The sequence below is a fragment of the Erithacus rubecula genome (assembly GCF_903797595.1).
Source record: "Erithacus rubecula genome assembly, chromosome: 2".
Lineage (NCBI taxonomy): Eukaryota > Metazoa > Chordata > Aves > Passeriformes > Muscicapidae > Erithacus > Erithacus rubecula.
In genome coordinates this window covers 5,055,540-5,069,025 of record NC_136685.1, presented here as the reverse complement: position 1 = coordinate 5,069,025, position 13,486 = coordinate 5,055,540, and the positions used below count along the sequence as shown (strand labels likewise).

The 13,486-nt window shown below is 42.1% G+C and overlaps 1 protein-coding gene across 3 annotated transcripts in view; it reads right to left on the bottom strand.

Annotated features, from left to right (window-relative positions):
* The window catches only part of RUNX2 (RUNX family transcription factor 2), a 214,806-nt gene that overhangs the window by 58,004 nt on the left and 143,316 nt on the right, over positions 1 to 13,486 (bottom strand). Inside the window, exon 8 of one of the 3 annotated variants that reach the window (XM_079298414.1) lies at positions 4,908 to 9,843. The exons of the other annotated variants lie outside the window; for them this stretch is intronic. Coding sequence (XP_079154540.1) covers positions 9,365 to 9,843 — 479 coding nt within the window. The 3' untranslated portion in view covers positions 4,908 to 9,364. Of the gene's footprint in view, positions 1 to 4,907; positions 9,844 to 13,486 lie in introns of those variants that run through there. 3 annotated transcript variants of the gene reach the window in all.

The following is a 13,486-nucleotide window of genomic DNA, read 5'->3' as shown; positions in this document are numbered from 1 at the left end:
TTTTCAGTCCTGACTTTAAGATTCAGCTGCCAAGTGGCATTGCTAAGACAGACCTCCGGAGATTTCTCATACTTTTTTTTTGGCTTATTCTCCTGGTGTGTTTATCTTAACAGAAATCAGCTGTTTTCCTCACTTTTATAGTATTTGCAGAAGAGACTTTATCATCTGTCCCGGCTATTATTAAAAGATGAGAGCATCCTGCACTTTTAGGAGAACACCACTACTGATAATAAACAGACAAAAATCCTTGGCATCCAGGTTTCCTGAGATCTGTCTGGATTATCTGGGTTTTTTATCCCTTCTGCTGCAGCCTGTCCTTCCTATTTCCTCAGCCTTATACATCCTGGAGCAGGGATGAAAATTGTGTTTTACTGGAAGAAGCTGTCTCAGAGTGTTTGGATGTAGCAGCATCATTTTCAGCAACCAAGGACTTCTTTGGAAATCAAAAAGTAAATAAGCTGGGGGGGGGGAGGTTGAGGAGCTGCCTTAGTGTTTAGGCTTTTATTTTATATTTAATAGTGCCCTAAAGTCACAGGTTAGAGGAATAATCACCTTCCAGTACCTAAGGGGGCTCCAAGAGAGATGGACAGGGACTTTGGACAAGGGCATGGAATGACAGGACATGGGCAAGTGGCTTCCCACTGCCAGGAGGCCGGGTTAGATGAGATATTAGGAACAGATTCTTTGCTGTGGAACAAGAAGGTCTCTTCCAACTCAAACCATCCTGTGATTCTGTGAGTACAGCTGAGGGGGAAAGGAGAGGTCACTGGAGCCCTAGAGATATACAACAAGGTTTTAAACCCTTATTGCACCTTGTGTGCCCACAGTCAGAGGCAGGGACAAATCAAACCCTAATGCAGATGCTGCAGAAAAAGTCACCAACTGCACTTTAGAAGGTTGGAGGTGGACATCAGGAGAAGCTTGGGGACAGAATGCTCCTCTGAAACCCTGGTTTCATCTCCATGCTTAGAAGACACCAAAACTTGCTGGGCACAGCCCTGCTGAGAGGATGTGGTGGCTGTGGTCCTGCATCGAGCCTCCCTTGAGCCAGGAGACCAACGGAGACTCCTTCACTTCCCTCAACCAGCACTTCAGTGACCCTTCATTGATTACACCCACACTTACGGGCAGGAAAACGCCGCGTCCAAAACCGCGGGATATTAATAGAGAGACTCCAGCTGATCTCTCCTGGCGTAATCACCATCTGAATTCAGCCTCGTGGCAAACATTAATCACTGGCAAGTTGCTGCGGTGTATCAACTTTAACATGGGCTGTTTGCTTTTCTCTGAGTGTTGGGACATCCCACAAGATCCAGCTGCTCATCCCGAGCGAGCTGCTGGGAGGGAGCGGCCAAGGGCTGCAGAGATCTCTGCTTTGCTTCCTGCCCCACCACAAATCCTGACTCAATCTGTTGAGGCAGCACAACTTGGCCTTAGCTCCACATTGTTATTTGACCAGATCAGCAGTCGGGAAACTGGGTCATTTTTTTCTAAACATGTGGTTTAGAACTGTGCTGCTTCAAAGGACACTATCCAATGGTGTGAGACCAAGCACAGGATTTGTAGTAAAAAAAGCTAAACAACAACAACAGTAACAACCAAAGTTCAAATGTCTTTGTAAACACAGAGCCCAGAAGACACCCTGACACAGTAGGGAAATAACAAAATCCCTGATCTATATTTAGGGAAGCTGAGGTATTCAAAGAAGAGTCCCAAGCTGTCTGGAGAATCACAGATGATGCTGAAATTTCTCAGCTACAGAAGTAAAACTAATTTGTCTCATATTTAGAACTTCTTACAAATATAAGAATTTTTTTTTAGACTCTCACACAACTGGAGTAAGGAAATTCAATCCTGTTTGTTATTTAGGTAACACAGTCAACACTTGCAATGCAAGTTTCATCTACACTAAGTAACATATGCAATAAATGCACAGAGGAGTAGCAGGGCAGGCCTGAGAACTTCAATTTTAAATTATGTTGTACATCCCAAGTTATTTGTTTGCACGGCATCAGATCACCAAAAGCTTTTGGAAGTTTGGGCTTTGCTCTCTTTCTATCTCATGGTTTTATCAGTTACTGGCACCAACAGTTTCCCATTCCCAGAGGGGTAAATGCTGAGATTCCCCCCTCCAAAGTTATACAAGTATAACAAATAGTCCTCATGGGAACATCTCCACACATCCCAGACTGACATTGTACCAGTAGATCTAAAGAGAAAAGATAATCACCAAAGGCCCAAGTTAAATATTTAATTTTTTGCTTTAAGCTTGTGCTTAGAGTTTTCTTTAAGATGTTGAATAGAAATGTTCAACCTGCTCCCAGTATTTTATGTCACAGTTCTCCCCATCACCTGTCCAAGGCTTATGCATTTCTAACAGATTTTTTATAATTTTTAACCCATCCAACAAATATTTCTAGTGAATAATGCTCTTGGGTTGTACTCTGCAAGCATTCATCCAAGTGGTGAATGTCTGTGCTGGACACCCTCACTGCACCCCTACCCAAAACATGTTCTGTTGTGGCCCCCCACATGCTGCAGAACACTGGTCATCTGTGAGAGGTTACCCAGGGGAGGTATTTCACCCCAAAATATCAATATATTTCCTCCTGATGATGCAGAAGGTAACTAGGCAGTTCATGTCAATCCTTGGATATATAACTGAGGTTATTTCCTTCTTTCCCCCAATAAACAGCTTGATGAATGTTTTATTTGGTGTCAGAACAGGGTTTGGTGCTGAACCATAAAGTCAGACCCTGCTTCTTCTCACACCCACCTCTCCCAAAGAGCTTGTTTTAGGCACAAAAAAGGCTAATTTAGGCCTGTGGCTGCTCTAAGCCCTTCCAGTGTTGCTCACAGCCACCGGAAATTAAAAAGTTAAAACCGAGACCAGCAGGGAGAGGCAGTGTAGGATTGTGTGGGACCAGCAAGGCCAGACTCCAGTGATTCAGAGTTGATGTTCAACCCTCACAATCCAAACTCAAGATGCTATTTATTGGCACCAAAAGATGGGGAAGACAACAGTCACCACTCTTGCAGGAAACATCCCCAACTCTTGTCTCCTAAAGTAGTTTGAGTCTTATTTGTCCCCACCAATCCTCATGTCTCTGTACAAGGCTGTCCTCCAGGTTCACCAGTGGTGCTAACTTGCCTTCTGAGTGATTGATTTCTTTGCTAAGGTAAAAGAGTTGCCTTCTTAAGCTGCAGGGTAAACAATTAAAAAAATCAAAACCAACATCCCCAGCATGAAGTTCAGTGGGAACTACTGTACTGGATCAGAGGGATGGTTTGGCTCTATCAGCCTTGTGCTGACCATTCCTGCTGTAGATATCCCAGAGAAATGAGCAGAGGCCAACACAAACTGATCTTTAAGGTCTCTTTTGACCCAAACCAGTCTATGATTCTATGAAAAGAGAGATCACTGTAACTCCTCAGTCACCTGCCTACGTATGAGTTTAATCTTGTCCAACCTCTTTATTCAGATTTCATTTAGCTCAATATGTGTTCTCCATATAGTCACACAAGCAGTTTTTATCTCAGACAACAACCTGCAGCAGGCAGCTCCCAGCCTGCCTCACAGGCCCATGGGATAATTTGGAAATGATCGTGGGAGGTCTCCAGATCACCCTCCTGCTCAAGCAGCCTCAGCTTGGAGGTCAGACCAGGTTGCTCCATGTTTTACCAGTTGAGTCCTCCAGGAACAGAAGGAACAGAAGCGCCACAATCTCACACGGCACCTGTTCCAGCACTTCACCATACAAAATGGAGAAAAAAATGTTTATTTCCATTGATGAGAATCTGAATTAAGTGACCATGAAAGCAAGACTATAATGAGGGTCCCTCTGGGCAGTGAGTAGCTGAGATGGGTTAATCTGTGTGCCAGAGGGCAGCAGAAAGTCTTAGCACTAATGGTCGTAGCATGAGTCCTCCAAAAAACAATTTCTATAGTAACTACACCACGGAATACTGGTTGGTTTGCTTGGTTCCTTACTCTTGGATCAAGCTTCCCTACAATCAGGACTCGGATAAAGAGTTGGAATGCAAGAGCCCTTAAGCTTTAACTGCCACACAAGAAATGTGTAGGTCCTTGGTAAAGCCAACAAGAGCTCCCAAAATCAGTAGCAGTGACATTTAAACTTCAGAGTAAAAAGTTTGTTTAAATTATCAGAACCTCACATTTCTCTGTGCTACTATGTCTCTTTCCCAGACTCATGAAATATCTAAAAAAATATAACTTACTATGAGACCAGACACAAGCTTGCACACAACTCCTGTCCTGTTCTCCTGCAGACAGCCTTGGGTGAACTTAACCTCACCTTCAATAGCTGCATCTCCTCCTACACCTGACACTAAGCTGGAGGAAAAACAGTCTCCTCATTCAGTCCCCTCCCAATCCATACATCTTTTGCTGCTTGAAAACTATTCTTGCCTCAGGTCATGCAAATCACAAGATTATCTGTGACTGCATTCCTCAGGTCTGACCAGGAAGAGATGGGGATAGCTCAACCCCCATCATGGAAAAGCATCACAAATCCAAATCCCTCCCTCCCAGTTTGGAAATCTATCCCAGTTTTCCCTGAGAATGTTCTGGCTAATGCCAGTTGGTTGGTTCCAGAGTTAATAACCTAGCAAGATGAACAAGAGCAGTTTGCACTCCTCTAAGAAACACAACTTTCAATAATTTGCAGTCTCAGGGAAAGAAGTGACACGAGATCAAGTTTAGAAGGTGTCTTTCACCACCCAAGGGCCTGGAAACTTGCTTTTTATATTTAGTTGAAAACTCAAGTGCTGCAGAAATCCATGGGTCAGCCACAGATGGCCTGGTCCCATGTCCTGCCATGTGCTTGCTTTACCCTGCCTGGTGCCAAGAAGAGACAAGGAAGAAAAAGGAGCTTAGAACATTAACAAAAAAAAAAAAAAAAAAAAGAAGCCATTTTATTGAAAATGAAATTAAAACTTCAAATTAATATTACAATCATGAGAAAATGCCAAACAATTCAATTTACAGTTGCAACATACAATACAAATAGTCCCTTTGAAGTTGAAGTAAACTGATCCACAATCATTGTCTGTGGCATAAAGCAGAGTGTGTTTGTACAATATGTGCATGAAAAGCAAATCTTGGGTGACAGCATTTGAAAAAATAAAAAATTAAAGCTTGTATTTACACAAAATGCTACAAATATTTTGTTCCAGCGGAAATTCAAGATTGGTAAAGCATATTTAACAACAAAAAAAATTGGAATGTCACTCATATTACCTAAAGTTACTGTAAAAGTATGGTTTTGGCTGATATACTTAAAGGTACTGCATTAAAAAAAAGCAAAGAGTTATCTGTAAACATGGAAGTAAACAAACATCTAAAAAAAGTTTTCAGAAAATGTTAAACTGAAATGCATTCTATTTCAAAACAACAAGAAATTCGGGGGGGAGGGGGAGGGGCATCGAATGGGGCTTCTTTGAGCTCATGGCTGATCCAGGTTTAATTATTGCTTTTGCTCATGGCTTGCTGCTGCTGCAGCCCAGCACGGGGCTGAGCCTTGCTTTGCTCAGGGTGAAAGTGCAAAATTCTCCCCACTCCAGATGGTACCTGTGGAAACTGGTAAATCTTTGCTCAGGGGACTGCTGGCGACAAAGGTTCAATGCTAAGAAAGACACAGCAGCTGGGCTTTTAAAGGAAACAATAAATGCCAGGTGAATGATGCTGTCGGATAAATAATTTGCTTTACTCTTCTGTCCCGACCCACTGCACCCGATCTGGTTACCCTTAGAAGGAGAGAGAGGAGGATTTAATCCTCCTTTTGGCAAAAGGGACATTGTGCCTGTTGTGCTGGAATAAGTCTTTGGTAGGATAAGAGATCTGGAAGGTATAAAAAAGGCAATTTCTTTTCTTTAAATCTGTGACCAGTGCCAAAGATTGCCACTGCCCGAAGGGAAGGGCTGTCGTACCTTAGAGAAAACTCTGTTCCGTGATGCCAAGCACCTCACAAAAGCTCAGATAAGTTGATATGATTCACTACATAGCACCGGTTGGGTCTGTAAATCTGATTCAAGAGCATTTCCAAGTGAATTTGAAAGCATTTTCTGAAAGCTCTGATGAGCATCTCTGCCTCAGCCTGTACGACTCCCTCCATGACCAGCCTGATGTACCAGGACAGATTTTCCAAAGGCACCAGAAGGGTTCAGGAGCATGGGGATCTACTGAAAGTCAAAGGGCTGGCGCTCCTCTGTCCACAGGCACTTAGAAAATCCTTTCCTTCCTATCTCAAGCAGGCAGAGCCAGGTCAGACGAGGGCACAGATTGACTGGATCAAGCACGTGCACCTCGGCTGGGCGGAGAAAACGTTTTCAACGTTTGTCCCTAAAGGTCCAGTTGAAAAACCGCGGGGACACAAACAGAGTCCTGTCGGTGTTGGGCAAAACAAAAGGCTGGTCTGTGCTGGATTTATCCAGAAACAAAAACCAAGTGCTTGAATTTTACAACAAAGTCTTAAGGAAAAAAAAAAAAAAGAAAATCTGGGTTGCTGCCTGCAGCCACTCTTAACAACATTTCAACACAAAAGCACCCTAAAAATTACTTAATATGCATACAGTAAACCTTAAAAAGCCCTTCTCAGCAATAACAAATAATGTACAAATATAGTACCTTTTATTAAATAGGAAACAGCTTGCACTGGCAGTACATCTCTTTTTCTCTTGCTTACTAAACAAAACACAAAACTGAAATGTGTAACCAGACACTGGTTTTTTAAGTGCTGCTGAGACTAACAAACGTTACTTTACAGTTACAAATAAATGGACAGTGGTATGCTTCAAGCTACCACAAACCAACAATAAATAGAATCAATTACAGCTTCCATCTTTGAAGGAAAACTAAGTATTAGAAGAAAAACAAAGTGTCTTACTTATACTTTAAGCATACTTGGTATACAACCTTTAGAAGGCAAAGACTTTATTAATTTATTATTTTTAAGAGCACGTCATCACGCAGATTGGAGGGACGTACCATGCTAATGGCAGCTCGTTTAACAGCTTCGCTGCTAACGAGCAGTGAGGGTGGTGTCTGGCTCTGTGGGGCTGTGCCCAGCATTGGTTTACTGCCACACTTTGGAGGTAGCCAAAGATCACCCAAGGAGCAGCTTGGAGGAGGCTGCGGGCAACGGTGACTGAGGGAGGGAGCTTTGGCCAAGCCAACTGGCACGTGCTGAACATCCCACTAAGCCAGGCTTAACACCTGCCTGGGGAGAGCGTGGGGAGGGTGGCTCAACTCCCACCACGTCCAGCCAATGCCATGTCACCTCCCTGCTTGCCATGGTAGCCCTGGGCTGGCCAAAACTGGGGCCTCTCTGTGGGGAAGGTTGGCCATGGACAGGTTGGGGTTTGGGTGCAACCTGCTCTGCTCACACCCCCCCTGGGAGCCCTGGGGTGGCTTTGGAGGTGAGTTTATGTCTTCTATGTGGGCAGAGGTGAGTATTGCTGCCCTTGTGCTCATCCCTCTAACATGGCAACAGCCACATCAGCTTCAGAGGCACCACAGCACCCGCACGGCTCCCGCATTTAATGCTAACAGGGCTAACTCGCTACCAGGCAGTTTCTGTCTCAAGTTTGGAACCTTTTAATTCCACTGAGTGGGCTGAAATTGCAAGGGGAGGGGAAAATGTTTCACCATTTTCTCCCTTAATCCCATTTCTGAGATATTTAACAATTCATCATTTGCAAAATATGGGCTTTGAAATGGTTTTGATTTTTCTTTGGGGAAAAAAAAAAAAAAAACCCTGTCAAAATCTAAATTATGCTGTCAAAATAGACCATTTTAAATATGAATCTTTTCAAATTTTGAAGTTCTGAGAAAAAAATCATTGGAGAAGAAGAAATTAGGGGAAGGGTGGAAAATATTTCATCCTTCCTACCATTTTTCCAGTGTCTCCACAACTACTGATTAAAAGGCAAGACTGTGTTGAAGGCAACCAGACAGCTAATAAAAATATTTTAAACACAATATTTCCTTCATAAGTTATATAAAAAAAGATCCTACATCCAAAATCATTTGATGTGGATGCATTTAGGTTGGGTTTGCTGTTTTTAAGTCACATTGTAAACCGGTTCACACTGGAACTGCTTTTCAGAGTTGGGTAAAGGTCTGAGGTTTACACTATTGCAGAAATGTAATAATAAAAAAAAAACCAACAAAAAACACTTTTAGAGACCGAAGTCAATATATCATTACATTAAGAAACGTTTAAAGGGTCCAAATGTCATTAAATAATTATAAATATTCTTTTAAAATTAAATGATGATTCATGTTAGCAAACAACCTCAAATTTTATACATTTATAATTTAAAAAAAATAAAAAAGAACATAGCCGAACACAAATACTATGTATACCATTTTGGCTCTAGTAATATATATTGCCATTCTCATATTTTGCATAAGTAATAACATTTTGTTTTTTTGCTTTTCAAGGTTTTGGTTGTTATATTTGGTTTTTGGCTAATCGAAGGCAAAACGAACGGATACAAAAGCAAAAAGGAAACCCGGGGTTGGCTCACCTAACTTGAAAACTCATTCTCTTTAAGTACCCAAAAACAAACCAAAAAAGCAATGAACACAGAGAAATTCCAACCGTTATTCCCAGCAAGGCTCGGACAGAGTTTTTTGGGACAGCTGTTTTCGTCTGAATGGGCCATAGCAAAATGGAAGCAACTTGCTCTTTGCTTTTTATGTGCACCAATACAAACCAGGTGAATTGCACTACAGGTGTGGAGAGGGTCCCATACGTTGTATGATTGCAACTGTATCTGGAGTTCATGGTTAGTTTTGGTTTTTTATTAAAATAAAAGGGAATGCAGCCTTTGCCTTGCATCACCATGTTTCTCCTGATAGCCAGGGAGTCCGTTCTCTCCTTGTTGGCAAAAGTACTCACTAGTTATTACAAAACTCTAGGGGGAAAAAAAAAGAAGGAAAAAAATTCCCAAAAAGAAAAAGAAAACAAAAAAAAAAAAAAAAAAAGGAGGGGATGAATTTCTTTTTGTGTGTGTGTGTAGAAAGTACATTTTAAATACAAAATAAGGTAAAATTGTTCCAAGGGAAAAAAAAAAAAAAAGCAAATATGTGCTTTGATTCACATAATCTGAAACATGGGTTGTGGTGTGTCGGTAACTCTTGTATTATTTATGGCCATTATCATCCCATCTACACAGTTGCACATACTGGTAAAATCTGTTTTTAAAAAAAAAAATAAAACAAAAACCAGGCACTTCGTAGTTAGTCGACCGTTTGGTGGTTTGGTGGGTTTTTTTTGGTTGGTTTTTTTTTTTTTTTTTTTTTTGGCTTGCGGAGGTCGGGCCGGCTACGGAAGAAATCTCAGTACGGCCTCCAAACGGACTCATCCATCCTGCCACTAGAATTCAAGACGGTTGGGGAGCTGCTGTGGCTGCCATCCGCCTCCACCCCGTCACTCTGGGTGGGCAAGTTAGGGTTTAGCAGTGTGCTGCCGTTGGACGTGGTGGTGCACGGCGGGAGCATCCTGGAAGGGGAGCGGTCCCCTCCCGGCACCATGGGGAACTGGTATGATCCTGACGAAGTGCCATAGTAGAGATATGGAGTGCTGCTGGTCTGGAAAGGTCCACTTTGGTTTTGGGAAGAGCCGGGGTAGGGTGGTGGTAGGTAGGTGTGGTAGTGAGTGGTTGCGGACATACCCAGTGACATGCCTGAGGTGACTGGCGGTGTATAGGTAAAGGTGGCTGGATAGTGCATTCGTGGGTTGGAGAAGCGGCTCTCAGTGAGGGATGAAATGCTTGTGAACTGCCTGGGATCTGAAAATGGGCCCAGCTCTGAAGCACCTAAAAATTATAACAAAAGACGGGGGAAAACAATTCTGTAAATACCATTTTTTTGTATCACGTGATGATAGAATTTTATTTTTCTAATATAACCCACTTCTTTTGGCCCCCAAGAGAACAGCAGATCATATCAAGCAACACATTGCAAGGAACAGAGTCACACATCTGTCTTCTAGAAGCGCTGGGCCAAACTCATCCCTGGTCTAACTCCACTGATGCCAATGGAGGGAGCAGTATTGCCAACCTGAAGTGTTCAAAGGTCATGAGTCAGGTTGGGGGAGAAAAAAATTCTCAAAAATCAAGAGATTGAAAAAGAGCCAAAAAAAAAAAGAAAGGGGAAAAAATATTGCTAAAAATCAAGAGATTTAAAAAGAGCCAAAAAATTAAACGTGGTCTTGGAGTTGATTTGCCTTCTGGTTTCAGAGTTTTGAGGGTTACGTGTCTCTCTTTTTTGCTCGAGCCTCTTGAGAAACTCAGGTCTGGTTGCACACGAAAGCTGAGATTCCCACCTCAGCACAGGCTGTCAGGAGCTGGAATTTCCAGAAAAGCAGAAATCACTGTGCAACTTGTAGTAAAGCTACAAGAGCTGGCAACATCAAGTTAACTGCACCACTGACACCAGGGGAGTTACACTGGGGGTGACTAAGACCCACTTCTTGCCTTAAATTGATTTATTTAAGTGAGAATCCACTCAGCTGCTTCCTTTGGCTAAAAAACAGTTTGCTGCATCTGAAGGATGGACAAGCCCATTGAGCTGATAGCAAAGATGCAGATTTTACTCTTCAGAGGAGTTGATGGAAAATTACAAGCCCAACACTCTTTTTTGCCATTAAAAAAAAAATTGTTTTCTCATGTAGTCTCTGCAGTCTGGTTGAAAAAAAAAAAAAAAGACCACACAGTTTATGACTACTGTGAACGTCTGGATGGTAACGCTGTGAATTGGAGTCTAACGCAAAACAGGGATGGGTAAACTCATTTTGCCTAATTTCTAATCCCACATCAAACACCCAAAGCTTTGGAGCAGAACTGGAAAGCAAACGTTAGCTTGGTGATGTGCTTAGGAGATTGTGGGATGGACAGGAGCAGAAGACAAAGATGGTGAAAGCTCGTACTGAGAGCCAGAAGAGTGGAAAACAAAGAGGGTGTGGGAAAAGGACAGGGGGAAAGAGGGAAAGCCTAAAGAAGAAGTACAGAGCAGGAGGAAGCAAATGCTATGGCCAGTATGCAGCAGACACATATGTTTACAGAGAGCTGAAAAGAGCAGGGTATAAATAAAGGGGGGAAATTATGAAATCAAATGGACCTTCCCTGCACTTTGCAGCCAACTCTCCTACAGCTTTACTGCGCTCCAGATCCAAGGGTTCACTCACCTCTTTGTCAGTCTGCTGAACCTAACTAAAAGGAAAATATGGCATCTTCTAGATGCCAAACAGTGCTAAACACTGAAATGTTCTGTATATCCTCAGTTTAAGATGAAGGAATGATTTTCCTTGCAGACAGGCTTCAGATTTGCCCTGCTGACATTGCTGTGTAAAATAAAGGTCTCTCTAGCCCTTCTGTTCCTGGTCCACTCGCTGTAAGCAACAGACTCAACAGCTTCTGCCATCTTGTGTGGCACATTTTGGGATTTAGATCACTATTCTTGCTTGTTCTCCCAGCTCAGAGAACTCGTGCCTACAATGATATCTAAAAGCAGCAGTGGGGCAAAGCTCATGCACAGTTTGGGGACAGGCTGGAGGACCTGGCCCACAGCCAGCCAAGCCTCCAAATCAGCCTGAAACCTGGGGATTATAATCCCCCATCTCTAACAATATTGAGCACAGAGCTTTAAGCGGGCAGTAAAAGCTCATTCTAAACTCTGATGACAATGTGATTACTATTATCTTTATCTGGGACTGAATCAGTGACCTATGGGTGAATGGGTCTGTCTCCATCATCAACCCCTCCAACCACAGTGCCCTGGAATGTAATATAACTTGTACCTTTACAGCAAACACTCTGCTGCTTTATGCAACTTCTTTCGTTCCCAACTGCAAACAATAGCCAGAGGCAATACCACCCAGATTCAAAGCTGTAATTTTGGAACACTATCCTTTATATTGTGAACAGGTCTGATACGTATCTGGAAATATAAGGTTAGAACATAATTTCCCCAGCTGCTCAAAATACTGAATTTCAATCTGCTACTGCTCATTCCCTTTTTTTTTTTTTTTTTTTTTTAATTTATTGTTATTGCGACTCTCCCAGCATGAACAGAGTTGCTCTTAGTTTACCCTGTTAGAAGCTAAACAAGACTTCTACAATCAAAGGTGGAATTGGTGTGAGTCTAAGGGTGTAGAAGAACACTGGTATTTTTTTGGTTTCTTTGCAACCAATACTTTTGTTTTTGGTTGTTTTTTTTTTTTTTTAATACAAAGGTCTTCACACAGTTTTACACATTAAAAGGCAATCTCCCTTTCAGAGCTAGATCCAAATATTATCTGCATGGGTGCTGCCAAGAGGTCATGTCTGTGTGGAATGACTGGGAATGTGCACACCACACGTAGGCATTTCAAATGTGAGGCTGCAGACCTCCTTATGTGCCCTAGTAAATCCACACTTGTTTGTTTTTACTGTTGCTTGTAAAGCACAATCATATTTACCCAAAGGCCAAACACCCATAACCCTGTCTTATCTCCCTCATGGCTGTGTCTGCACAGCTCCTGCCCACTCACTTCTCCAACTCCCCTTTTGCCCAAATGCCCTTGCTGTCTCCATAACTCCCTGCAAAGGGCTGTGATTTGTTCCCAGCTTTATTGCTTCTCTATTGTGTAAAGACATTTTTAAAGATTGGAAAAAGCTCTTCATTCTAAAGTTTCATTTCTAAGGGAAACTTACTGAAAAGTCAGCTCTAAACCTCAGCTTCTTGCCACCCTCACTGCTGTTCAATCTTGCTGATGTATTTTCACTCTCCTCCTCCTCCTCCTTTCTCTGTGCTACCTCCTTATGTTAAGGTTGGTTTTGGTTCTAACTTGGAAACCCCAGATGCTGATTCATTTATACATGTTAAGCTCTTTGCTGGTCTGGGAAGAGAAATAGTTCTACTGGGTATGGCACCCATCTTTGTATATCTAGCTGTGCACAAACAGTGATGGGGATCAGCAATATAGTAAACATGACAGTGCAAGTATATAATTCATAATATAATAACTATAATATTATAATAATTTATTTATTCCTCTCCTCAGGAGGATTAAAGTTTCATGCTAATTTTTCCTTCGTCAGAGCAAGAAAACCATTTGCATCTGTGAATTCCCACTCTTGTGATAACTTGCACTAAATGGGTGAAGCATAGACCCTCCACCCTACATCGTGGCCATACTGCAAAACAACACTTGTATAAAGACAAGAGACTTTATCTTGTGCCACCAGAAAGAGGCACATGTCAAAGAGACAGCAAGTGATCTTCTCCTGTACAGTCTCATCAGCTTACTGGGCTTAACAAAAAAAAAAACAAAAAAACAAACAAAAAAAAAAAACAAAAAACAAAAAAAAATTTAAAAAGGTGTATTTTTGGAAAAAAACAAAGCATTTTACATCTGAATGAGACCAGGTTAGACTAGTTTTAATTTTCTAGGCTGATTCCTTCCTAACATAGCCTGGC